Here is a 27,542-nt window from a genome sequence, read left to right as displayed (position 1 = left end):
GGAGTTCTCATGTTCTTGACAGTTTAGCTGTGTTTCTGACACTTGGGCTAAAAAATTACGCTTTTACTAATATTAAAATCTAGCATGCAATTTTCTGAGTCATTTTAGTCCTCCTTCCCCATTCTTCACGGCAAGGTAACAGCAAGATGGCCAGGGTTTTTTAAGACAAACATGCTTTTAGGTGGCACTAAAGATCTGTCAAAGACAGCCAAGGACTTTGTAGCAGGGTGTCTTTAACATAATGTGTTCTTAAGCATTTAAAATGAACATAATAACGTGCAGCAATGGTGACCCTTTTTCCAGGCCACAGTTTATACAGAAGTCATTGTTACAAAGTATAAGTCAAGAGAACTCAGTCTTCAATTTTATCAAAATGAAAAGTATAAGTGGATTTTTCATATACAAGGTATTTTCATATTTTTAATGAGGTTCTTATATACATTTTAAAATAAATCACACACAAAGAAGTAGCTCTCAAAATTAATCACTTCATTCTGAGGAATAAGGTGTCAACACCTACATTTCTATAGCAAAAAATAATGGCTGATCTTAAATTACGGTTTTCTCTGGTACTTGAGGTATCTTATGATCTGTTTCTGAGCAATTTCACGCTGAACAACAGGTCCCACGTGCAGATACTTCATCAACTGCAGTAGATGTAGGTGAGACAGAAGCCAGCCAACACAACATTCTTCAAGTCCATTTGGCCCATCTTGAGGCCAACCAGACACGCCCGAGAGCCCTGGTTTTTTTTTGTTTTGTTTTGTTTTTTTATTCCTTGGCTTTTATCTTTCTTCCTCCTGTGTTTTTATCATAGTTGTTACATATTTTTCTCTCCTCTTTGGAGGTGGATAAGTACTTCAGGCTATCTGATAAAGTTCTCTTCTCTGTAAATTGGCCAGTCTGCCTAGTGACAGTATTGCTATTCTACACAAGTCTCAGCAGCTACAGCAAACAGAAAAAGCACAAAGTGTCACTGCTGATATATCACTTTTATACTGCAAAGTATAAAAGCTGCAAAGTAGGGAGAGAAAGCAATGGAGGATATCAATAGCATATTGCATCTCGCTGGCAAAATAAGGACTATGCAAAATGCAGGAAAAATGGGAAAAAGACTACAGGATAACAATTCAACAGTCACTTACCCACACATTCCCATACACTTTGGATGATGTTTTATGGAGGCAAATCCTCAAGAAGTAGTGACAGAGATCATTTTAAAAGACAGTCAATTGAAAAGACGGCATGCTGCCTCTTAGATCATGCCCTTAGCTATTAGGTGTCAGAAGAGACTTGCACAGGGAATGTCAAAGGCTATAGTAATTTATAAGCTAAATGAACTCTGCATTTAGGCTACTTAACTAAGGACTCAAGGAAAAACATAAAACAGATTTTAAAAGAAAAAAAGTTAGTGAAATTTCTTTGAACACTTCAAAAATAATTTTTGTATTTTGACCAGCTTGTGCTCTCTCTAAAATGGAGACACTACTATTTTTTTTTGCTTGTTCCTTCTACGCAAGATATGCCTTCTTGTAGAATCCTAGGCTTACTTCTGTTTCTGTAAAGCTGGCATGATACCTATTTCCAGAGCTGCTTAACTCGTATTAACTAAAAGTCAATAGCTCTAAGTGAAAGCATTCTAACTCCATATGACTCAAACTCAAAAGGAACAAAGGCGAAACAACAGCTAAACTAGGCTCCAAAATGCCTTCAAAATAACCATAGGATAACTTTGTAATGGCATAATTGAGTACGAATGTACCCACATTGGACTTCTTGCAAGTAAACTTATTCTGTATGGAGAAAAATCTTCACTGAATAAATGGAGATTGTACTCCAAAGGTATACATTTTGAAATAAAAGTGTTTAGATATGAGGTGTCTTATTGCAAAGTAATCACCAGTACAGTTTTGGGTTAAGGTTTCTTTTAATAATTTACCTACAGTGCAGTTAAGCACCACCAATTCCACAGTTATTGACCTTATGTTGTCAATGTGATTCCTGGAGGTAGTCTATTTTAAACTAATTTTACTTAGTTAAGAAACCATTTCATTATTTACTAATTTAGCGAAATGCAAGTGGTTTGGATTAATATTATAAGCCATGAAAAGGCACAAAATTCAATACAAGAGTACCCAATGGACCTGCAATAGACTCTTGCTGGGACGCAAGTATCTAGAAGAGTGACTGCGTGACTGACTGACAGCACTGTAATTGAGATTAGTGAGAGATTAATAGGCAAATTTCCAAGGAGGGGAAGAAGTGGTTCTATCATCTTAATACAACAAACACATTATATGGAGACCATAGTGAAAATTAAACAACAAAAAGTAGCTAGAAATTAACAGTTGAGTGCAAAGCATAAAGGTACCACAAGGCTGATGAGAACAAGTTAGGGAGAAACCTGATTAGTGATTCCACTGCAGAAAACTCAGAACTTGAGCTTGTGAAAAGCAACTGAAACAATCTTGAAATGGTAAGTTAAAAAATGACACAATATGTGGAGAGAAAGTTGCTAATGAAGAGGTCTTCTAGAAACCAGAGAAAAGCAAAGCTTGCTGTTGTTTGAATATGATAACACCAGGGAAATGTAGAAACTCAAGATAAAAAAAAAAATTACAATCCTACTAATTCGTATAGGAAGATCAACACAGAGCATGACCAAAAAAAACCCCACACTTTTCTGAAAAGTAAATGAGCTTCTACCATATATATATGTACACACATATATATATATCTATGTATGCAAAAAAAAAAAAAAAAAAACACCAAGATTCATAACCTCAGCCAACCAAATTTAGGATGATGGCAAATGCATTTAAGTGGAATACTGGAAAGCTTCATGTAACTAGATCAGTTGGCTGAAGACCAATCTTTGAACCTTTGTCAGTTTTCCCAGAACAGAGCATTTTCTGCTCCATCCATGCTCACATATTTCTTTAGCAGTAGCTGAATAGCTGGGGGGGGGGGGGGGGGCACAGTTAGAGCTATTTCTATCAGCGTGCTTGGAGAACAGTCACTGCTGAACACAAACAGGTGAATTACCGGTTTTAGTTCCCCCACCACCAGCACCCACCCCTTTTTTTCCCTCCTCACTAGGGGAATAACTTTCACTGGGAGAAAGACAGAAGAGCAAGCAATACGTGGTCCGAAGAAGCCTGCCACTGTGCAAGCTTTCTAGTTTCCAATATAGACTTGAAGCTCTCATCAGATCTCCTTTACTACCTAACATCTCTGATGTGGTAAGAGTTAAAAAACTGAATGTGGCATTGGCAATGAATTCAGAACCAGATATTAAGCGAGTCTTACAATGTGGCAGGAAAACTCTTAACCAAAACTCAAAGACAATGCAACTAGAAGCTGCTAGGATCAAGACAGGTCTACTCTGTTATAATTCCCACAGCTAGATGATAGGTAGAAAACTATATTCTGTAATTTACTTGAGGAGAACTAACAATAAGGTAGTTACCTAATAATTTGGCAATGAGAATCAAAATAGCAATGTGAATGTACTTAATGTATTTTAATGAGTTACACATATCCCAAACACATTTGAAACCTGTAGTTAGCAACCAAAAAAAGCAGAGAAAAGGTACAAAAATATCTTCTTCAATCATTACTTCTTACAAAATACTAGCAGCAGTTAAAGGGCAAGTTGTTGTTACTAATTCTATGGAAAACATGTCCATTAAATTATATTTTGGTTAACTAAAAGCATTACCTGAAAAAATGTTATCCAAATTAAGCATGAACACTTGTCTCTAATTTCTCCCCCAATAATCTCCACTTTAACACAAATTCAACAGTGTTATCAATCCACCTCTGTGAAATACGACTTCTGTACTCTACTAAAAACTGCAGAAAAGGTATCCAACTGCTGCAGAGTAAGTATTAGGAGAGATTTTCAGTGCCTTTTTAAGCGCTAGTTAAGCTAGCAATGCTGGTAAGAAAATAACCTTACTCAATGTCTTAGAAATTATTAGGGCTTGGCTTCCTTTTTAGGCAAGTGGTTTTTAGATCATAATCGGTTTAACCTAAGCACGAGGAAAAACTTTGCAAAAATAAGATCAGAATGTTGTAAGAGGAAATGGCTTGAACAGGTTTTTAAACAATGGTAGGAGCTTCCACCTATAAGCTGTTCAAAACACACATTGAGGCAGTTCTAAACACTGTAACTCATTGTACTGAAGCCATCTTATGGGGGACGAGGGCAACATCAGGAATTTGAGTTGAGGCTTACCAAGAGCTGCCCATGCATTATGTAACAGCAACAAGTTAGGAAAGAGGAAGTAGAAAATAGTTGTGAAGTAGAATGGCAAATACAGAAAACATGCCTTCAGTTAAATGATTAAAATTATATTGGCAACCATAACAAGATTAAAGGTTTCAAATCTGTAAATATGATTATGATAACCTGCACAGGGTTAAAAGGTTTAAATTGCTAAAGCATAAATAAGCATATAAGAAGTTTCTGCTCTCTGACAGTAATTTCATAATATATTGACTGATAGATTTAAATTCATCATGTATCGTTGAAAACAGCCTAGATTGCTCAAACTAGTATTGGAGAGTCAAATGTGCAATAAAAATATTCAGAGAAACAGTATGAGTCAGCAAGTCTTAGGAGGAAATATTTGACAGAAAAATAATAAAATCTGACAGTGTAAACCAGTCTTCATATATAACAAGCGCAAAATGAGACTGCCAAAAACTTTATAGGGGAAACCTAGAAAACACGCTCTGATATTACACTTCTGAGGGATAAAGAAACAAGAAATCTGACTTTAGTTATAATTTTAGGTAATTTTACCTGAAAGAAATTATTCTATGTAATACACATTTCAGTGACTGCCCTGATAAATATCTGACCACAGGACCCAAACAGAAACATAACGAGAGACATTAATTTGTGAATAAAATTCGATCATGCCCTTTAAAGGATCAGATTGAGTACCATGGACAAGCTTCAGTCATACAAGCCTGAAGTTAAGAATTGCACAATAGGCTATTTGAAACACCACTTAAACTCTTCAGACATCCCACATTATCCTCAGTCATTTTGTCTGAACATTCTTGATAGGTTTCTTTCGTTTCTATTGGTAATCAGGAGCTGGTTACCAGAATGACCCCTGGTAATTGAGCTCTAGTCAATTAGATGAGAGCATGCTTAGCAGAAATATTATTCATTCCTCTTGATCTGCTACAATGGACAGCCACACTGTAGAAGGGGCTGCAGCTAGCATAGCCTACTTACACTTTTCAGTTCCCAAACCAACACCTGGTTATAGGGCATCATCATGAGTGGACTAGTATTTGAACACTAGTATTATATAATGTCCACAGGCAGTATGATTTCCTTTCATAATAAGTCTTACTTATAGTCCAAACTTACACACGTGGTTGGGGATACATGAAGGCCAAGCAATTCTCTAAATACCTATAGTTTGCTGAAAACAAAATTTTTAGCTCTGAATATGCAGTCTACAAGTACAGAATGAGTAAAAATGAAGTACACAGACTATATTAAAAGCAGAGTCCAGCTACACTCAGGTAAATAGTTTCATAGGCTACAGAATGTGTAAAAAAAAGTCTGTGTGTAATTTACGGGATTTTATATGCCCTTCTGTAGAAATACACCAACTCATCACAAACGTTCACCATGATAACCACAAGCTTAGCTTCAACTACTTGGCTGAATAAAATACTCAGCTTTTCAGGTAGGATTTTACAAAACAACTCTAAGGTATTCAACTGTAACACAGTCTCTAGAAGTAGCTAATTTAGATGCCTGCATAATTTTAAATACAGGTAGACACTGACTGCAGGCATGCGCAAGAGACTTTCCTTACTATTTTACCCCAGTTACAGTCTCAAAGATGTTTGTGGCTACTCTAACTGGACCTAGAAAGAGACACAAAAAAGAGTATTCAGATATACTACTTATTTAGGTAAATACAGGAGTTCTACAGAAATATATTAAGATGAGCACAAATCTCAGTTCAGTCTGTCTTAAGTCAGAGCCTTGTTATGCAAGGGGTATTTTGCTAAAACCCAATTTTTTCTAGGGACATACAGCCAAGAATCACAGCTTTCATTTGAACAGATTCTAAGATTCATGCCCTTCACTGCTAAGGAGGAAAACAAAAAGTCAATTTAAAAATTAAAACATGACAAAAAGCAGATCCTTTTTTTGAACAGACATCACATGATTTCCTGCTCCTGAAAGGGGTGAAAATATCTAAAAATGACTGATCACCTACTTCAAATGGCAGTAAAATTGCTGAGTTGCAGAAGTAGACCTTATAATCTGAACAGATGAAGAAGCTGTGATATTTCTTCTACTGTAGCCTGACAGAATAAATTGAGCAATGTAAAGGGACTAATGACAATTTTATTTATTTAAGCTAGAGAGAGTTATGAGAGTCATTTCTGTATTATTTAAAAACTACTGCTAAAAATCTGGTTAAAAAAAAAAGAGGGGGAGAAGGGGGAGGGAATCATTAAATTACCTGAAAGTCATCATAAGGGAACAGTAGCATTTCCCGTAAGGCATCATTCAAAATTTGTGTTTTCCTCTGAACGATGACATTTTCATAGTCTATTGGTTCTATGAGCTTTGGTTTTGCCTAGAAGAGAAAAAAAGAAATTCAGGTATACTGTGGAAAAACTACAACTGTTGGCTGCTTTAACAAGTAACTCTTTAAAATGTTGGCAGAATGAGATTTCATCTTCACCAAAAAATGACTAATGAAAATGTAGACTTCAAGTCACGCGATACCATATGGATAAGCACAACTGATATTTACGCAGACAAGCACACTATTTGTATCAGAAAGAAGAAATAAAACTATTTCAAAAAAAAAAACACTAAGGCAGAGCTTATCAGAATAAACATTTGTATATTTACAGCATAAACAAACAGGAAAAAAAAACCTGCAAAAAAACCCTGCTAATCTCTTTAGTAATTACCTTTGCTTAATGCTGCCCAGAGAGCTCTGATCTGGGTTCAGCAGGGATTAAAACACATATTCTTAGCTTTGAGCTTTGTTTTAATTCAGGAAAAACCTGCAATAAGGATAGGCTAATTCACATTCCTACTTCTCTATAGTTTTTACAGAATTCCCATAGGCCATTTTTCTTCCTCTTAATTGAATGTGTAGCTTTCTTCAGATACTACGCGCTATTCAACATTTAAAGCACTACACAGCGGTCAAAGCATTACAGCTGGCTGTGCACAATCAGTGAAAAACCTTCATTCACCTCGCCAAGCATTCTGTTCACTGGGCAGATAGCAAAACAGATTTAGAGAGAGTTCTGAGTGATGCAGCATGCCAAAACCTTTATTTTTTGAGCGTGAATCCCCAGGCAACAGAGACTTTTGTCACACGTATTTTCTTTCTCCAATGACTCCAAATTTTGCCCATTTTGAGGAAACTGAAAAGCAGAAAAGGCCGAAATCCAGTGGAAGACAGGCCTCTTTACTGTCACTGACTAATTAAATTTATAACAACTTTAAACACTTGTGAATATAAATTACTTCAGAAATATAAATAATTTTGTATTACATGATAAAAAATACAGATATACTATACGGTAACAGCTGCTAGTAAAGCTTTATCTATATCTAGGCACTGAAAGGCACAGCAAACTAAAAGAATGAGCTGAAACATTATTTTTGTATGTCTCAGAAACATTACACTATCTTGAAACTGGGATTTCCTTACGAAATGAACTGTACTCAGGGCAAAGACTGTTTTCAGGGCTTTTGACGTAAAATATTACTATCATCAAATTATTGTGACAAGTTTCGGAGCATGAAGAAGCTTTCAAATTCAAATGAAGTACACGAAAACACCATTCAGAAGCCAAGACACCCTCTGCTCACTTGTCTCCCACTTCCAGTGAGGGCACCAGGTCTCCACCTACCCAGGCAAGCGAGGTGAGGCCTGCCAGTCACTGAGCCTGAGCTCAGTGCAGTACGCTCTTATATTCAAGGAAGGTTTAGATACCACAACAGTGCTGTGGCCATGTCGGTGTTTGCAATGCTACTACTCCTTCTGAAGAGTTTCTCATGAGAAATGATGCTGAATGTGCTGCATTGGCAGGCTGAGTGCCTCTTCCAGGCTGACCAGCCTTTAGGAGAAACAAAATAATCCATATTAAATAGGGTCCAAGAAACATATAGGGGATCGAAGACCACTTCAGCCATGTATACAATCAATCCTTTTGGTTAGCTGAAGCTTCGGATTCACAACTGGCTTAAATTAATCGAAAGGAGGGCTGACACCAAAATGACCCTCTCTCTCGTGGCACATTCCTGAGGCTTCTCACACTAGTACCAGACAACTGAATAGTCACATTTTTGAGCCAAATTAGGAGCCGATCTGGCTTTAGAGGGCTCTTCCAAACCAGCCAGCTCTCGGGCAGACTGGCTCTGCGGAAGGCTGCACAGACGACGGCACAACCACTGGTGCCAGCGGGCAGGAGCTGATGGAACCCTTTCGGAAGCAGGGCAGCTTCACATCAAACCAGGGCATGAGACTCTGTCCTAATTAAATGCTGCTGCAGAAGCATTTTGAATTCTGGTACTTAGTTTCAGTGTAACTTGCAATCTTAAAAATATCCTTAAAAAAAATAATAATAATAATAATTCAGGACAAATATTTTAATAGTCTTAAAATGCAATTTGAGAAGCTTTTGTAAAGGAAAGAAGAAACAACCATGGCCAATACCGTCACAAAGTTCACCCTGTCAGGACATCTACTATCCGAACTCGCACGCAGGCAGATCATGGCATCAATTCCAGTTGATAGCAAGGGAAAGCTTGTCACCACAACTTGGCAATGGATTTTCACGTGGAGCTGCACATGATCATCTTTCTCTTGCTTTTTCTCCCTGGTGCTGAGAAACTACATCCATGCTCCTGCTAATGCTCTTGTGAAGGTGATTGGGGAAGACGAAGAAAGCTAGCTCTGGCTCCTCTCATTTTATCAGAATCAAGAGAGGAAAAGGGTTACTTTTAAAAACAACTAAAATTATTTCATTTACACACACACACAATCACTTCTGTAGCATGCTAATTCAAAAACCAAGGACGCACATACTTCAGCTCCTAAAAGCACCCGGTTCATTGCAAACGCATGACTATACCCTATAGACACAAAATAAGTCCACCACAACCTAAAGCTGATAAAAAAGATCTTTAAAAGCAAATGCTCACATTTTGCTTACGTGTAGTAAACATGACTAAAACAAAATCTCTACTTTACTAGAAGCTTTTAAAGAATCTAAAGCTCTCTGGAGCTGATGCCCTGAATATGCATCTGTCCTCGAAGTCTGTGGGACACGGGTGTAGCTAATGGGACCAGAACGCCACGCCATCTTCCTATTTAATCAGTGAAGTACCTGATTTACAGAAATATCCTTTCTGTAAGAACTCTTGAAGATTTTCCTTCTCCTAGTTTTTCCAGAGCGTTACTCAATTTTTTTTTGTCATTTGTCAGATTCAAAAGGAAGAGGATGTTTTATCAGTTTAAACCAGATATGAAAAAGAAAACAATAAACAGCACACTGCCTTGGCATTTAGCCAGCCCTACAACATCACAAGGAAGCAGATTCTCTCTCAAGCTCTTTTTCAGAAAAAAGATTTTTCCGGTGTATTATTGCATGTAATATATATTAAAAAAAAAGAAAAGGCACTATGTATATACATTGTTATTGAATATGATTTATGAAACAGCTGACACAGATAAAACTCAGCCTGGTCAAGACTGCATAACCAAGCTTACAGATACAAAAGTCAGTCTCTCAGACAAGACCTAATTTTTCCAAATAATTTGAAGAAACGATATTTTTATCTCAGTAATCTAAGAAAACGCTAAGAGCACAGGGTTTCATGGAGCTCAGCACTTGACCTACCCACTGCTGTGTTTGTAGGAAACCAAAACAAAGGAAGTACCTGCTGTACCACTTAGATTTTGGCAGTGTGTTATAGGCACGGAAATTTATCAGAAATGAGAAGCATTTTAAAACAGCAGTCATGGCACCCACATAGTAACTGGTTTAATCTGCTAGAATGTCATTTATATATTTGGACAAGTAGTGTCAAAAGAAATCAGATAAAAAGAATATTAAGTTAGGAGTTCAATGACTGCCTACATTATGTATTAGAGAAAAAATAATATGGTATGTTTTTTTTTCATATGTCTCATGAGACAAATTTGATCTTCCCCTCACCTTCCCACAAAACAAGGGATGATCAAGTTTTTCATAAGTGGGGATTAGTTAGCCTCATGCCATGAAACATCATTTGCCTTATAAAACCATATTTAGCATATGCTCCTGCAAAAGCTTATTAACAAGTCCTCATTAAAAGTAAATTTACCAGATTTATCAACTTTAAGTGTAACTTTTTGAATATATTTTATCTTAGAGCTTGTTCTTAAATACTGTATTACACATTATCCCTTTCTTATGTATGGTTGATTTTGTGACTTGAACTTCAGGGCAGTGGGAGGGAATAAACTTCTGTGGCTTTATGTAAAGACCACATTACCACTATGCATATACTTAAGGAACAAGATGCTTTCATTGACAAATTCAAAACTTTTATGCCTCTGGGACCTGAAAGAATGAAATGCATTCTTCAAGTCACCGGTTCTCATGCTTACATAAACAGACCAGGGCTAGAAAGAATCACCCACGCAAAGAGTAAATGGTTATCCAGACTTTTTTTGTACTGTGTTTCTTTAAGAAACAGGAATTATGTTTCTATTTTTTCAGTTTAACCAGAAAGCCTGAAAAATCTTGTTCTATTGTTTATCCAAGACTTAAGGGGTCTGTAACAGAAAGGAGTTCCAAAACTCAATGAACATAGCCTAAATTACAAAGCATTGTGCTTTCATTTACAAGAAGTACTTAGCTGACAATCAAGATCCATTTAAACACAAGAACATTTTTCAGAGCTCAAACATTTTGTCAAGACCTTCTGAATTGCCAGTATTTACATCAGGTTTTTAACGTGGATGCAGTTCCAATTATTTGATTTCTAGCCTCCTCTGCTATTTGCTTTACCTTCAAACACAAAGCAAGCATGCTGTATCCTGTTAAGTTCTCCTACCAGCACAGAAGCTTCTGACAACAGAAATAGGTGTGGGCAGTGCTCTATTAGACAGAAGAACTCACTTTTATGCTTCAAATCTATTTCCAAGAGAAAGATGGCCTCCGGATGCTCCAGCCTCCCAGAGACATCATCTGGTTTGAAAGCAGCTGCTACTTTCAAACAACTCCCAGAGCGCAACTGGACAGCACGTGTGCTAATTTGGTGACTCGTACAACAGCCACCACGAGAGCAGTTCATCCCAAGTGAGGCTCTGGGGCACCACCTAACCAGGGAATAAGAAGTTTGGGTTAAAATCTGTCAGACTTCTGTTTTCTACACACTACTCATAGAAGCCCAGATTAACTCATCATGGTGTTGAAAATTACGCAAGACAGCAGAACAATACCTACAGGATCACAGGATGGCTGAGGGTGGAAGGGACCTTGGAGGCTCCAGTCCCTTGCTCAAGCAGGGACACCTACAGCAAGTTGCCCAGGACCACGCATTTTATTATTTTTAAGTACTTCAGTTTTACTTTGTTCCCATCTCTTAAAAGTTATTCTCTGTTTCTCAACATGGAAAAGAATCCAAATAATTTTTTTTTAAAGTTTAAAAGATTTTATGAACACAATTTACTTCTCTTACAAAAGTTTGACCTACCAAGTGGCTTCTTAAGGGGACTAACATGATACAGCGCAATGAAAATAAGACTTCTAACACCACAGTTTCAAGTAGCAGGCACACAGTGGCTCAATGTCAAAACTAGACAATTCAGACAAATATCTGTATCTTTATCAAAAAAGCACTTGGCCTCCTGAAAGTTCTGTTGAGGTGAACTACCGCTTGGATTTTTTCCCCCCCTACAGTAACAAAAATAAAAGAGGTGAACCACTAACCTTGATTTAGAGAGTTATACTTTATTTCAAACAGGAATTCATTAGGGAAATTTTACAGCCTGTTTCACGCAGATGATCTAACCAAAAGACCATGGTGATCTTTTCTGACTTTAACAATGATTCTGCAAAATTTATTCTCTTTAGCATCCTACTATAAGCAGAAAAATATAATTCAGGCACAGCACTCAATCAAATAACATAGTTTCAATATCACATAGTGCTCAGAGCTCTAAATATTTCGTTTCCTACGTATTCTGGCAGACTCGTAAATTGCATTTACTAGACTTGGATACATATTGCAAAAAAACAGCTGATTTTGTCCAACCATTATAAAGACTACTCAAAAAAACCTGCGTTATGTAAATCACGTCATAATCACCCATACAAGAGAAAGGCAGCTACACCTGAAAGAATGTTTTAGGCTACAGCCAACACAAAGTATTCCCAGAGTAAACCAGACACCCTGTCTCAAAAGGGAGACTCAAAAAGTAATCTCGTACAATTCTATTGTTTTCTGGATTAGAAATGTTAGATTCTGCTGTTTACGTTTTGCAACACCAGTCAGCAACGTATCAGCCTTACTCGTTACCTTACCACACCCCTACCAGCACGAAAATACCTACTTCTACTATGGCAGTAAAAATCTAGTGCAACACCCCAGCCGAGTGAAACCAAAATGGACCCAAACACTGTTGTTGAGTGAAACACACAACCCTACTTTCTGCTTTCTGTCTAGCAGTGCATACAGCGCAGTGTCCTTGTGACATTTTATCTAGTTTTCCTCAAAAAAGGGCAAAAATGGATATCCTGCATTCTATAATTATATGCCATATATACACTTCTATATATGTAACAGATTAAGACAAAATTAGCAACTGAAAGGAAAGCAAAGACATTTTTGGGACACCTATGTAGAACCTAAATGTTCTCCCTTAAAACACTGACTTTTGTTGTGAACGCACCCACTTTATCTAAAAATATCAAACGGGAGGGGAAACACTGCTGATATCAACCCACGAATATTAAAACCTAGTAGTTCCTAGAAAATTAAAAGGACATACTTCATAAATGGTTATAACTAAATGCAGCAACCTTTTATACTTTTTTCCCCCCTAAAAGCACATAGTGATCAACTGCAGTACTCTAAGTATCTCCAGAAACACTAAATATCCTCTCAGAGTACTCATGGGGGAATAAAAACAGTTCTAAATAAAGTTAAACATTCCAAAGGCAGGAAAGCACACACAAGATTAGCTCATATTGTACTGATGAAAATCTGGACCAGAAATGAGAACACACCCATACAGAAAAAACATGTTTTACTAACAATTGCTCTGAACAGAGCGAAACTAAAGAAAACAATGTAAAGAAAGAAAATCTGTCTTGCTAACACACATGTAAGCTCCCAGTTATGTACAGAAACAATTCCCATAAAGCCACAGATGTGTATTAGTACGTACGCCAATTTTTTTTTGTTTGAGTCTTAAATGCATAGCATGGAATTCCAGTGGGGCTGGGGGAGGCACAGGGTGAGGATCACAGCCCCCGCTAACTTCAACCACAGCCGGACAAAAAAGAGGAGACCTTCCGCCTTTTACTCAGCAATTAAGTATGAGATATTGTTAAGTAACAAGGGAATTTCAGTAAGAATGATTTATGTACCTCTTTCTACTGATACGTGTTTAGCAACCCTCCTCTGTTACTTGAAAAGGTTTATTGTCCTAGCTGCAGCGAGTTGGTGGATTCATTACAGCTTGCTTATTATGTTCTCTTGCTGTCCTGTTGCCATTCCAACAGAACTAGTGTGTAGCAACGGAAAAAAAATGATTTTATTTGATCCCCTCCCTGACATACAGGAACATCGCCTTTCCCCACACTGGAAAGTACTGTAAAACTTTAAATCCCTAAACAACGTGCATTGAAGACATTGAAAAATAGACCCTTTAACATATGTACACCTGAATTTAGACAGTTCTTCGAAAATTTAAGTAAAATTTAACCATTACACGCATAGAGAGTTTCAATACATTTGAATTGAAAGGTACACAGGACACTTAAAAAAATACAGGTGGATTTTGAAGTGTAAAGTCTTCGCCCTTCGTGAGACTACCCCGGACCCAACAGACACCGAAAAGCAGCTGGTGTGAAAACTAGATTCCAAAGTCACACTCGGAGGGAACCAAAGGCTTGGTAAACCAGAACTGCCAAAATTAATTTATTAATTTAAAAGGCAGAGAACAGACAAAGAACCAAAACCAAATCTGAGATATACCTACACAAGAGAGCTGGAGCTTCTTGTTAGCATCAAATTAAGCAGTTTCAGACAGAACTGGAGTTACTAGAGGGAAGAGAGAGCTTGTTTAAATGAATCTTACCATCACTACCACAGCAGGACTGTCCCCTTCTGCTTCACAAGCACCTGCATCCTTGCGCTGCTGCGGAGACTCTATAACAAGGTCTTTTTTAGGATTTCTGTTTGTTCTTGCCTGCATTCTTTGATTGAAAATACAAAGAACAGCAAAACTGTATGGGTTTTGGCATCAAAATAATTAACATGCCAGTGATCCAGTGAAAACAATAGCTTTTTCCCAGCACAAGCAGCAGAAAAGTACAAACTAGTCTAACTTCTCAGCTGCAGTTTGCTAAATCTGTCATGGTGGGAATGCATGACAGACAAAGGCCAGCCCCTAAGCGTGTTGTATTCCTCCAGAGGAGGGGAAAAAAAAGAAAAGGTGGATCCACTGTAATGCCTTAAGGTTATGAATCAAACACAGAAGAGAATGCGCGTTTCTAAAATGACCAAGTAAAACTGCCCAAGTTGTTACAGCACTTATAAAATAAAAGATTTGGTATTTTGAAATATTTTTATCACAAAAATTAGCAAGTTTTTGATATATAAACATCTTCTATACTTTAGAAGGATAAAGCTTTTAATATCACTCAGGTACTGATCTTGATCACTAATCAAGTACTTTCTCTAGGACCAATGCCTCAAACAGATAAATTGGACTTTTTTAATTTTTTTTTTAATCAGTTGGAAGGAGAGGGGGGAGAAATGCTCTTTTTAACCTTCGTGCTAAATCCATTTTATAAATTTACATTAACATCACACTATCTTACAGTAAAAACCTTACCTCTAAAGATACTAACTCAAAAATAAGAGGGGTACAAACTCCTCTTTACACCTTCAATTTTCAAGTGCTCAGTTCTTCAGGTGAACTACCAGTCCCCCTCAGTCTCTCTACTTATTAAGTCACACTCTCTATCTCTGCCGGTTCACTCCTCCCTCTGTGGAACCCTCCAGCATCTCCTACCTGTCTATGACCAAGCACCCTCCAAGAAAACACTGAGAAGACAAAGCAACATCTCTACACATCTTGACTGAAGTCACTTAGAATCACAGAACCATTAAGGTTGGAAGAGACCTCCAAGATCATCTGGTCCAACCATCCCCCTACCACCAATGTCACCCACTGAACCATGTCCCTGAGCACCACGTCCAACCTTTCCTTAAACACCCCCAGGGACGGTGATGCCACCACCTCCCTGGGCAACCCGTCCCAATGCCTGGCTGCTCTTTCTGAGAAGAAATGTCTCCTCATTTCCAACCTAAACCTCCCCTGGTGCAACTTGAGGCCATTCCTTATAGTCCTATCACTAGTTACCTGCGAGAAGATACTGACAGTCAGCACCCTACAACTTACTTCCTCAGCTCTCCAGCCATGAGGAGTTGCCAGGCATCACCCGCTGGCTTTGGCTTCCACGTGATTATTTTATTTTTTGACAATGCAAGACATTGGGGCTGGGGGTCTTCCCTGTCTCGTGAAGATTTTTCAGAAGCATCTCTTGGTCCCCCAATTCAAGAATTCAAGCCCTTAGCGGTCAGTATCTTCCATCCCCAACCTTACCTGGAATACAAACTCAAGCCATGCTTCAATCATGCTTTTGTAAACCAGTGAGGTCTCACACTTTACCACTGCTCAGAGACACCATTCAGCAGATACACGCTCACAAAGTAAGAGGCAAAAATTTTTAATCAGGATCATCACTATACAACCCTTTAGCGTAGTGCAAAGCAAATTGGTATGCAACTGAGTTGATGATTTGGCTAATTTTGAAGGTTCAACTAGCCTAGCTCCCTCATGTAGTAGTTTTAATGTATGATTGTATGCTAAATTCATCCTGGAAAAAAAAAAAAGTGCCATGAACAGCTTTCTTCAGGTTTTGAGAGAGGTATTTTGGTTTTTCTCTTTGCCTCTTTTTAACATTAATGAATTACATATGACCTCCAAATGCACAAACCTCGGTGGCTATATTTACCTGTCAAAAAGACAACTGAGAGAAAATTCAATTTCCAAGTGAAGCAGGACCCTAACTCAGACTCCCTGTCCACTGGAGCAACCACACAGCTTTGGAAACTAAGCCACTACCTTTATTCACTTCTCAGCTCTGCTCCACTTCTTTGCACAGTTAGTTATCACACTTCAGTATAACAGACATTGTCAATCTTGACATCAATTTTTCTTATCCTCTTATAGAGAGAAGTTCATCCTAATCTGAAGAAACCAGATTGAGTTGTGGAAAAGCTCAAATATCCACTTTTTTGGCTAGTATTTTTAAGAAGACACATTTTCAGGAGCAGGTTTCTTATCCTTCAGGCCTAACTTAAGATGTTAATATTCCTTTCTCTTCCCCTTGTCCACTGCCACTCTCCCTGCTCTCATACCTGCCCACATAACCCTATCTTGGCTTATTGTAATTGTGAAACTGAATCTGACCAACACTTTGCCCATCCCATCCACTATGCAAGTCCATTTGCAATGAGCGAAGAGAAAGAAACAATAAAATTAACTTACTCTTAATCAAGATAATAATGACTCACTGTGCTCCTGTCTTTCTCTCTAGGAAAAACAATCGAGTTCAATGCATTTACTTTTCAAGCAGCCTTTCTAACATGTAGATGCTCTAGAAAACAACACTTTATGAAGCTTCATTAAGAGTTAAGAGAAGGAAACTAGCAGTTCAGTCAAATTTACAAAAACAGACCTTCCTGTGTAAGTCAAGGTAGACAATAGTTCAAGAGCATTCAGCTACACTTAGCTTTTATTTTGCACCAGCTCCTTTTGTTTTCAGAAAACGGAAGTGCACAACAGCTTAGACTAAATTATACCATTACTTGAGGATGCAGCTGCCAAACAGGAATTTGTTTCATTGAGATGGGCTGCAATTACACTTAACTGAAACCAGCAATGCAGTCTCCTTGTGCACACAGTACTTGCAAACGCTCACTAAGAAAGAGTTAAAAATATCATACATGTTAAGTAGTTTCTCTTCTGGTTAATTTAACAAAGACTTCTACTTTTGAACTGCAACGACTGTTTTGTCCACTTCAGGTACTCCTCTGGAATGGATCTGAATTACTTTCATTCAGTTTAAGCGTGATGTTCTTTGCCCATCATTCTTCCTATTCTTAAAATAGGAGGAAGGACAAGAAGAAAGCCAGGAGGCCAACATTTTTATAACATCAGTTTAAAGATAACGTCATTTTTTTACCAAATGGTTGATGTAATTTCTAGCCTGTATTTCACTAACACATACGTTATCAGAGGAGGTTGTTTTACTTAACACATGCAAGTACAAAGCAGTACCTACACAGCGACATCCTGCATGAAACAGACCTTAACTGCTAAAATAGATGTGTTTCCAACACTTACGTCCTCCGGAGGACTTCACGATTACCTCAGTGATTTAATCCACACAAAAAAAAAAAAAAAAAAGAAAAACCAAGCCATAAACATGAGATACTGCTTACCTAGCCACCACAGGCAAAAGAAGGTTACATTATAACAGAGTTATATCAAAAAAATTGCCCAAACCAACTTACGATTCACAAAGTAAAAGATGAAGAACAGGATTTTCAGACACAAAATTTACCACCTCGCTACACGACCTGTAGTTCAAGTCATGGAACTGCAATTCACAAAATAAGATAACTCATTTTTATGAGACAGTTACCTAAGTAAGGATCAACAGATTCCAGGAAAACAACTTAAGTGCAAAAAAAAAAAGTTGCTGTGTCAAACTTATTTATCTGCATTTCCAACATGACTCCCAGAATTGCAGGAAATTACTAGCTAAGTGGAGACCTACCTGAAAAATAACTCAGATCATTATGGAAACAATACATTTCATCTCTTTAAAAACATAGTGGCTTGAAGAACTTTTCACGGTACCTTTAATAAACAGTACTTTGCATATTACTTCCATTTGCCAAATATTTGGCTCCCTTCTTGCCTCACATTCCCTTGAGGAATTACCTATGTACTTACAAAATTACATGGGTGGAAGAGTTCTCAGTATTCCCAGCATATCTCAGTGTTTCATCCAGCAAACTTGCTGCTCAAAAGACAAGTCCCCACATACACCTTCTTATTCTTTCAATCACTTTTCCCACCAAGAGCTGGCTTCCTAACGTACCATACCACAAAATGAAGAGTCAGCAATGAAGAAAACAGGCAGCACATGAGAATTTCCTCTGAACTTGGATGGAGGAAAGGAGTAAAAACTGAGTAGCTTAACGGCAGCTCTTTTGCTCCAAGTCCCATTTACAACTTGCATCAAGATGACTAAGCTCAACCTAGAACAGTCCATTTGGAAGGGACCTAATTCCAATTCTAATCATCTCTGTTGAGTGGCCAGTATCAGCACTCACTATACCTACCAGGCATCAAATTTGTCTCTGTTACCTGTTCTAGGGAATGAACTGTTGCTTAACTTGTAGCAACAGAAGGCCAAGGGGAAAAGGGGAAGGAATAATACTGCTTTAGCTTTACTTTGGATATCCTGTACGTATGAAAATAGAAGAATTTGACAACATCATTTACTAGAACTCCTTATATGCCCTCTACTCCTTTAGGGCACTTTAAATTCCCCTGCAGCTTACAGCATCTCTTAACAGATAACCTTCAAAAATGGGAGGAAGGATGGGCTGCTAGAGGGGTTTTATGCTGTGTTTTCCTGCAGGTTTTTTGTGTTTTTTCTTTTCAAGACATTAGTTCATATGAAAATACGGACCCACTTAAGCAGAATGACAAGCACTATTAAAAGCCAATACTTCTAGCTCTCATCTGTATCAGTAAGAGATACTCTAGCACTGCTCTCCCACACTTGGCACCCTGCCTTGCAGCTGTATTAAAGGCATAACATTTCATGTCAGTGGAAGTCTTGCAGCTATACATATCCAAAAGCTGCCAAGTTTCTTAAGTGACCAACAGATAGATGCTTGCCCGGGGAAAATATATTCAAAAGTTCAAGAGAACGGCTGAGCCAGTTGACAGCAAATTGAACACAGCACACAGTTCACCTGGCAGTTTCTTGCCGAGCACATTATATTCAGATGAACTAGGAAAGGTCACAAAAAAAAAACCATCAGTTCAGAAGACTGGTTCCTTCTAAGTAAACAGAATCACAGAACAGTGTGGGTTGGAAAGGAACCTAATGATCATCTGGCTCCAACTTCATGAAGGTCAAGGCCACGTGCAAGGTCCTGCACCTGGGCTGGAGCAATCCCATGAATTCATGAATACACGAATCCAGGCCGGGTGATGAGTGGATTGAGAGCAGCCCACAGGGGAAGGACCTGTGGGTATTGGTGGACAAAAAACCGAGCATAAGCAGGGAATGTGCACTTGCATCCCAGAAAGCCAACCGTGCCCTGGGCTGTATCAAAAGAAGTGTGGCCAGCAGGTCAAGGGAGGCCACGTTAGCTGCCACCAATCACTTCCTTATTGCCCATGTGCCTTAGCAGTTTCCAGGAGGATCTGCTCCGTAAGCTTGCCAGGCACAGAGGTAAAACTGACCAGCCTGTATTTCCCCAGGTCTCCCTTTTCTCTCTTTTTAAAATGGGGACTATGTTTCCCCTCTTCCAGTCAGCGGGAACTCCATCAGACTGCCACAACATCTCAAATATCATGGACGGTGGCTTCGCAACTACGTCCACCAGTTCCCTCAGGACCCTCAGATGCATCTCATGAGGTCCCATGGACTTGTGCACCTCCAGGTTCCTTACGCGATCTCAAATCAGATCCTCTCCTACAGCAAGTTCTTCAATCTCCCAGTCCCTGCCTTTGCCTTCTGGGGCTTGGGCTATGCAGCTAGAGCTCTTGCTGGTGAAGGCTAAGCAAAAGAAGTTCTTTGCAAGAAGAACCTCACCTTTCTCCATACTCCAGGCAACCAGGTCTCCCATTTCCTTCAGCAGAGGGCCAACATTTCCCCTAGTCTTCTTTTTATCACTGACCTAATTGCAGATGCCTTTCTTGTTGCCCCCAACATCCCTGACCAGATTCAGTTACATCTGGGCTTTAGTTTTCCTAACCTGATCCCTGGCTGCTCAGGGACTTCCTCTGTTGGGATGCATCGCTCCTGAGTTTGGAAGGTGATCACTAAATTAACTGGCCTTCTTGGGCCCTATTCCCTCCAGGGCTTTATCCCACAGTACTCTACCAAGCAGATCAATGAAGAGACCAAAGTCTGCCCTCCTGAAATCCAGACTGGTGAGCTTGCTCTGCACCCTCCTTGCTGCCCTCAGGATCTTGAACCCCACCATTTCATGGTCTCTGCAGCCAAGGCTGCCTTTGACCTTCACATTCTCTGTGTCATACGTGTCGTACTTTTGCATACTGTAATCTATGAAGCATCAACTTCAGGTGCGCTTGCCTGACTCACAGGTGACTGATTCACTTCATGCCATCTAAATAGAAATCCTGTTTTCAGGGAAAACCTGACTGTTCCTTGTGACCCCATAGGAAAGAAAAAAAGAAGTAAAATGTAGGTAGGATAGGAGACTTCACGGTTAAAACTACAACTCTGCTATGGGATTTAACTTATTGCTTTGAAATATCTCTATATAAACAAGACATGTACAAGCAGACTGATAGTGAGAACAGTATTTGACCAAAGATGGCTCTTTTCCTACCTGGACAGTAGCTTGCAATTATCAGAAACTAATGAGACAGCACAGACACTAAATCAAAGACATGAGTGAGTTAAAACCTCAAGTCAGAACATCACTTGAACAGAAGTGGCTCTGTGCCAAGCAAGCCCAAGGTATGTAGCAGTCCCTCCACTGCATAATATCAATCTAACAAAGGCTTTTTCCAGGAGCCATTTGATCCTTGAGGTAATTGCTAATTCACCTACACACTTGGGCAGCAGTAAGAGCACACGTTGGTTTGCCTATAAACTGAAAGACGTTAATTTGTTCCTGGAATTATGTGCTTGGTGAATTTGTGCTCCAATTTCCCTTGCTCAGAGGCTACAGGGATACTAGAGATGGGCATTCAACTATTATTCAAAAAGAAAGTCTAAAGAAAAGTTAAAAACAAAAACTCTACAAGAATCATCAGGAGATTTAGCCAAAACTAATAGTTCACAGTTGGTTGGCTTGTAGATACCAGGTTTTTACTACCCAAAGCAGAAAGATGAAAGGAGATTGAACGTGCTCTCATACAACTGACATAAGAAAAGCTATGGAACAATTGGATACTGTACTTGGACATGTCTGCTCCTTCCATATTAAGAGGTCTAATGAGATCTAATGCTCTGGTTGCTGATGGATAAAAGCCACTTTTCATACAGTTGCAAGTTTAAGCAAGTTATGAGAGTGATCTAAGAGTAAGCCACACAAATTACCTGCCCACCATTAGAGAATTGCTGCATGAGCCGTTTAAGCACATTAAAAAAAATATTGCACTTACTCAGCAGTCTGACTTCCTAGAACCTTCCCCTTTCTAAATTTCTACTTCGTTTCTACTGAACTTTTCTACTTTAAATAAACAAGTTGATATTAATTATTCAAGGTTTACTTTAAATCAAGAAAAAGTTGTTTGTTTTTTAGATTTATTTTATTTAATATTATTCTGAAATCAAAATATTTGCAACTGTCTACTGTGGAGTTGTTTCCAGAATGATACAGCTGTCTGCTGTCATTAATCAATCTTCTACTACGCGGACTTTGGTATATCTCAAAGATGTCCCAGTTTATTAAAAACTACATGACTCATGAGTAGCACAGAACGAGCAGTCACACAAAAATTCAATAACGCTAATAGTGACATTGATGTAAAGTCAACAGGTTACATGGACCAAGAAACTGCAGTTACTGAAACACAAGGTTGGTGGTTCTGTTTCCAGCAAATACCTAAATCTATCCTATTAAAAATTGGATTCACACTATTGCAAAATTCCCTGCATTTCTTGGAAATTTTGTAAGCACAAATTAAGTATCAGTTATTCAAATTAAGGATATTTTCCACATGGTACTGTAAAAAAAGTGACATATTTGACATATTATCAGGCTACATCTTACACACACTCCAGTTACTAAACTACCTAAAAGAGAGCTAACTAACTACAATTTTATAATGTTTAATGAAACAGCTGACTTGAGTGAGAAATAAAAAGTGAACCGAGCAGAAAACACTTCAATCAAGTAAAAAAAAAAGTTGATTTTTTTTAACTTTTCAGATAAATATATAAAAAAAGTCACTCTTCTTCAGCTCAGTCTGTCTTCAGAATTGATTCCATCCAATTGATATCTCCTCCACCAGCGCTGCTAGTCCAGCCAACTAGCCTCTTCAAGCACTGAAGAAGTTGGAGTTTTGCTAATAAGTTGCTGACTTCTTAAATCTTTTTGGTTTTCTTGTCACCACACCACCGTTCTCCCTTGCTCATTTTCCATCTTTCGTCCACCATGTGCAACAGCTGTTCAGGCCCTAAATAGTACAATAACATTTTGCTCCTAGGTATTTGTTGGTTATACTGTAACTATAAATACAATTCCATCTGAATATAAGAATAAAGGTAATGAGAAAAATGTCTAACCTGAAAATGCCGCAACACAACAGAAATAACATGTAATATCAAGCTGAGAACAGAATTTTAAGAAATAGGAAAAACAAAACTAAGTTACTTCAACCATACAAGCTAGTATTTTGAAACTGTATGGAATCACAGTTCTTGTTTTTGTTGGTGTTTATTTTATTTTATTTTTTTATTGCTTACCATTGAATCATTTAGGTTGGAAAAAGACTTTCCAGATCAAGTCCAACCATCAACCTGACCTACTGCATACCATCACTAAAGCATGTCCCTTAGTGCCACATCCTCACATCTCTTAAATACCTCCAGCGATGGGGACTCCTCCATCTCTCCAGACACCCCATTCCAATGCTGACCACCCTGAGAAGAAATTCTCCCAACTATCCAATCTAAACCTCCCCTGGTGCAATTTGAGGCCCTTTCCTTTTGTTCTAGCACTTGTCACCTGAGAAGACACCAACAACCTCCTTTCGGGTACTTGTAGAGAGTGATGAAGTCTCCCCTCAGCCTCCTCTTCTCCAGACTAAAGAGCCCCAGCTCCCTCAGCTGCTCCTTGTAAGTCTTATATCCCTCATCCCACTGTAAAAGTAAGAAAAATTAGAATGTTTTCTCAATATTTACCCAAACAAATATACCCCAAGAGGACATCTGAGGAAAATATATTTCCACTAATTTTGATGCAACTTTTAACAACACCTCGAACTAAATCTTTCATTAAAATATTGATTTATCCCCAAGTGAACCTGCAGACCCTAAGAAATCCTGTAAACCCTGTGTTATAGAACAAGATAAAGTGTATATAACAAGCTAAAAATGTTCCTATACCAAAGATACAGTATTTACATTGTAGGTTTGAATAGCATCAAATGGATAGAAATAAATTATACTCCTGAGAAGGACATTCTCACCCAGCCTTCATTTCATCTTTGATTTCCTTCAGGCAATCAAAAGAGTAGACATGCTTAAGAGAAAACTTTAATTAAATTTAATAAGACTTCAGATATAGCCTCCTGACCTCTGGATTACAGGTTAAATAGGAAAAACAAAACCATACAGTGTATGCTGAGTCAACTACTGTTGCCTCCTTATTTGTTCACAGAACAGGAGTTTTTTTCCTCCTGGGAGAAGTACTTCCTGAGTGCTTTCTGTTCACAGGAAATTTTCACAGGTTTTCAACACTGGTTTTGCAGAAGGATAAATGTGTTCTTCTATTAAAGAACTCCCTGAAATTCACTGGTGTTTTGACAACAGCTGTGGATCAGGAGATATTTGATCCAAAATAGCTAAATACCTCAGATAGCAGCAACAGCCAAAGAGGCAGAGTTAAGAAACCAGCTAGAATACATGCTACAGCACAGACAAACAAACAAATAGGTGAAGCAATACACCCACACATGCATCTGTCGCAACAACCAAAATAAAGGAAAAGCCAGGAAGGTGACGCGCGCTGTCGATCTCTTTTTGTCTTGGGCATCCAAGTTCTCTTTGAGGAGGATTTCTGCAGTCTTCACCTCCTTACACGGCTTCTTAGAGAGAAGTGAGGCCATTTCTATTCCTGAAAACCACTCTTTAGAGGAGGAAGAACTGCCAAATTAGCTTTTAATAGCAAACAGCAGGAAAAAAAAAAACACGTTTAGAGCTTATGAGCATAAAATAACTTGTCACTAATGCCAAGATTGCAGTGTCCTTCCCCCACTTCAGAGAACCCTGCTTTCCACCCTTAAGGGGTAGATCAGTAGCAACTGTTCACCAGCCTCAGACAAAGTCCCCAGAAGCCACAGCCAGCGCCAGCTGGTGACCTGTCAGTGAAGTGCCAGTTTTTCTCTTGTAAGCTCTAATTTTTGCCCTTATAGACTACAGTAGTCCAGTACAATGAGGAAGAAGTCATTCTGACCTCCCCCCTCCCCATTGTAATAATTGTCAGTACTAACCTTCAATTATTTATTCCAGGAAGAAAAACATCTTGATCCACTACTTTCAGTTAAACCAAGGTGACAAAGCCATACAGGAAAATATAAATAAATAAATACACGGTGTTGTTATTCAAAAGCATTTAGAATTTTCAGAGTAGAAAAAAAGCCAAATCGACAGATCTGGCAGTTGAGTTGCAGATGGAAGTCTAAATATATTTTGTGCTTGATCTTGCCCGTTCGCAATCCTATTCTGTAGACCTAAATTAAACAGGAATTATTCCTGGAAAAATACCACAGGAAACAAAGATGAAGTTATATAATTCAAATAATTTTCACTCCAACCTCTGAGTTACAATAATTTATATATTTAATATTTCTCTATTCACTCATCTATTTGTATAATGTAAGGCCAGTAAAGACCCTGGTTCTTAAAAATCAAAGGACTGTAGAAGTTATTAAAAGTATTCAGGGTCCAGAGTTTAACAAAAGTCTAACAAGCATCTGTATGAGGCTGACTTTAAAATGTTTAGCAGTGTAAAAAGGTTTCTAATACCTAGGGGAAGCCATTTTACTTTTAATAGCAACCAATATTAAGAACTTATAAAATGCAATACTACCATAAAATATAACATACATACTGTAAGTTCAGATGCTTTCCTGGAAACTTAGTAATGAACGTACGTATATCTGCACGCGTATATACACACATGTATGTACTATATACGTGTATTCTTTCCTGAAAATTTCCTGGTGTGTGTAGACACACAAGTATCAACATCCACATTTGTCTTCCTCATATTTCTGTCTAACAAGAAAAGACCTGACCAGCAGAAAGGCAACAGAGCTTTGTGAAATTCCTAAAGGCTTTCCTTTTCCATAACTGCAATTGCACAGCAGGGGTATGCCAGCAGGCACTACACCCTTGTCAAAATCTGTCCAGATATTTCAATGTACCACACCCCTCTTGTTCCAACTATCTCGTCAATGACAAAGCAACTAACAAGTAACCCCGAATTATTTAATATTTAAATCCATAATTCGCCCAGTTCTGAAGCAAGTGGTGCACATTAGCTATTGCAATTCCACCCCCTCAAGCCTAAATGCAATACATGACGCACATATGCATCATTAACCTGGGGGGTACAAGACGACATGCTCACTCTAAAACCTGTTTTCTTTGCGTCAAGCAACACCTAAAAAAGCCTCTGAGAGCAGAGCAGCTTCAGGAAACAGTAACTGCTTGCTTTAACCATTTTTTTTCCTTCTAGAATGCTCTTGTATCCATTTCGGTAACTCAGATGGAATCAGAATACTTTCCAGAAGAAAAAACAAGTATTCAAATCCATCTGAAAAAATAAACCTTAAATCCTGGGTTAGTGTTTTCCCAACAATGCATTCCTCAGTTTTCCCAAATAACGTAATCATCTGCACTTCATTTGAAGTGCCAAATACATTCCAAGAGCACATTAAAAAGATCTAACAGTGGACAATCTTCTGTAACAAGCTTGTTTACGGAGTGCAAATCCTTTAGAGCTATTTATACAAATCTAAGTGATCTAATAACTACGAAGCCTATGCTTTGACATTACAGCTCCATGCATACATGTATTACATGTCACACACATGCACTAACATGCTACAGAAGCAAGACAAGGTATATCTAGTCCACACACAGTAGACATTAAATAAACAAGCTGTCCTGATTTTGGTTTAGATTTTAATTAGCAGATGAAAATATTAATGAAACAAGTTTATATTTACCAGGGATGAATGAACCAATATTCCTGAATCTTCATTTGGCAGGCTGAATGCTGTATATTCAAGGGCATTGTTTTCCCCTTGCAGTTTGCAAATATAACCACAGTTTCTCTCAAAAACTGTCCGGATGCCTTTAAAGAGAACCACGCTTGTAGTGCAACCCATTCCAAATCTGTTGAATTTTGCATTTCTAGCAGCCCTGATTGCATTTGCAGAATGTCTTCTTCCCTTGCTCGGCTCGAATAATTTTCCTGTGCTTCACAGAAATATTTCTTTGTACAGTCTTCATTACGTCCGACATTTAGTATGTTCCTCAGCTAGAAACCATCAGCTACTGAAATGTAATCCTATTTGTTTAAGCCAAACACTGCCAAAAATCCAGCCGCAGAAGACAAAAATCAGAGGGTGATGAAAAGCAAGGGATACCTCAGCTGTAGAAGATAAGAGGCTTTCAGCATGTGCTGTACTCCACAAGAGAGATGAAAAGATATTCCAGAGGGTCTGGGAAACAGCTCCTGTGTTTCAAAGATCCTCAGAACATAATCGAAGATGAAAGGAAACTGCAAAGATACTGCTGCAGTTTCTGCTGCCAGCCACAAAGAATCCTCATCTGCTGCAAGAAAGCACTCTCCCAGAATGCCTAGCACAGAGTTCGTACTAGCAAACATTTCTTCACTTGACCTATATGTGCTTTTTAGGGCTTAAAAGCAAAAAATTCAAGAGCAACAGCTCAAAAGGAGGGGAAATTTATTAAATTACTGCTGCTGTGGAAAAAAACATGTTACATAAATCTACTTCTATCAACTGTTTATGTTATCAGCATGCTGTTATCAGTTCAGGCAAGCCACGAGGGAGCTGGAAGCTGACAACTGTCTTTACTTCTTCCCTTCTCCCTTACAGACAAGGGTAACCACTTGGAAAAATGAGTTCAAGAACTGACTTCATCTGCTCCTTTAAAAAAAAAAAACACAGCTGTTTTTTTTCCCCCCATACATT

The 27,542-nt window shown here is 38.4% G+C and overlaps 1 protein-coding gene across 14 annotated transcripts in view; it reads right to left on the bottom strand.

The window, feature by feature from the left end:
• DOCK9 (dedicator of cytokinesis 9) overlaps positions 1-27,542 on the bottom strand; it is a 129,768-nt gene that overhangs the window by 86,328 nt on the left and 15,898 nt on the right. For 5 of the 14 annotated variants that reach the window (XM_080605719.1, XM_080605715.1, XM_080605718.1 and 2 more), the window contains exon 2: positions 6,510-6,626. In XM_080605719.1, coding sequence (XP_080461845.1) covers positions 6,510-6,626 — 117 coding nt within the window. Of the gene's footprint in view, positions 1-6,509; positions 6,627-14,372; positions 14,665-26,549; positions 27,381-27,542 lie in introns of those variants that run through there. The other 9 variants (XM_080605716.1, XM_080605717.1, XM_080605714.1 and 6 more) reach the window with 7 other exon arrangements.

The sequence above is a fragment of the Anser brachyrhynchus genome, assembly GCF_964034855.1.
Source record: "Anser brachyrhynchus genome assembly, chromosome: 1".
Lineage (NCBI taxonomy): Eukaryota > Metazoa > Chordata > Aves > Anseriformes > Anatidae > Anser > Anser brachyrhynchus.
The sequence above is the reverse complement of the archived record's forward strand: the minus strand, read 5'-3'. Positions and strand labels throughout refer to the sequence as shown.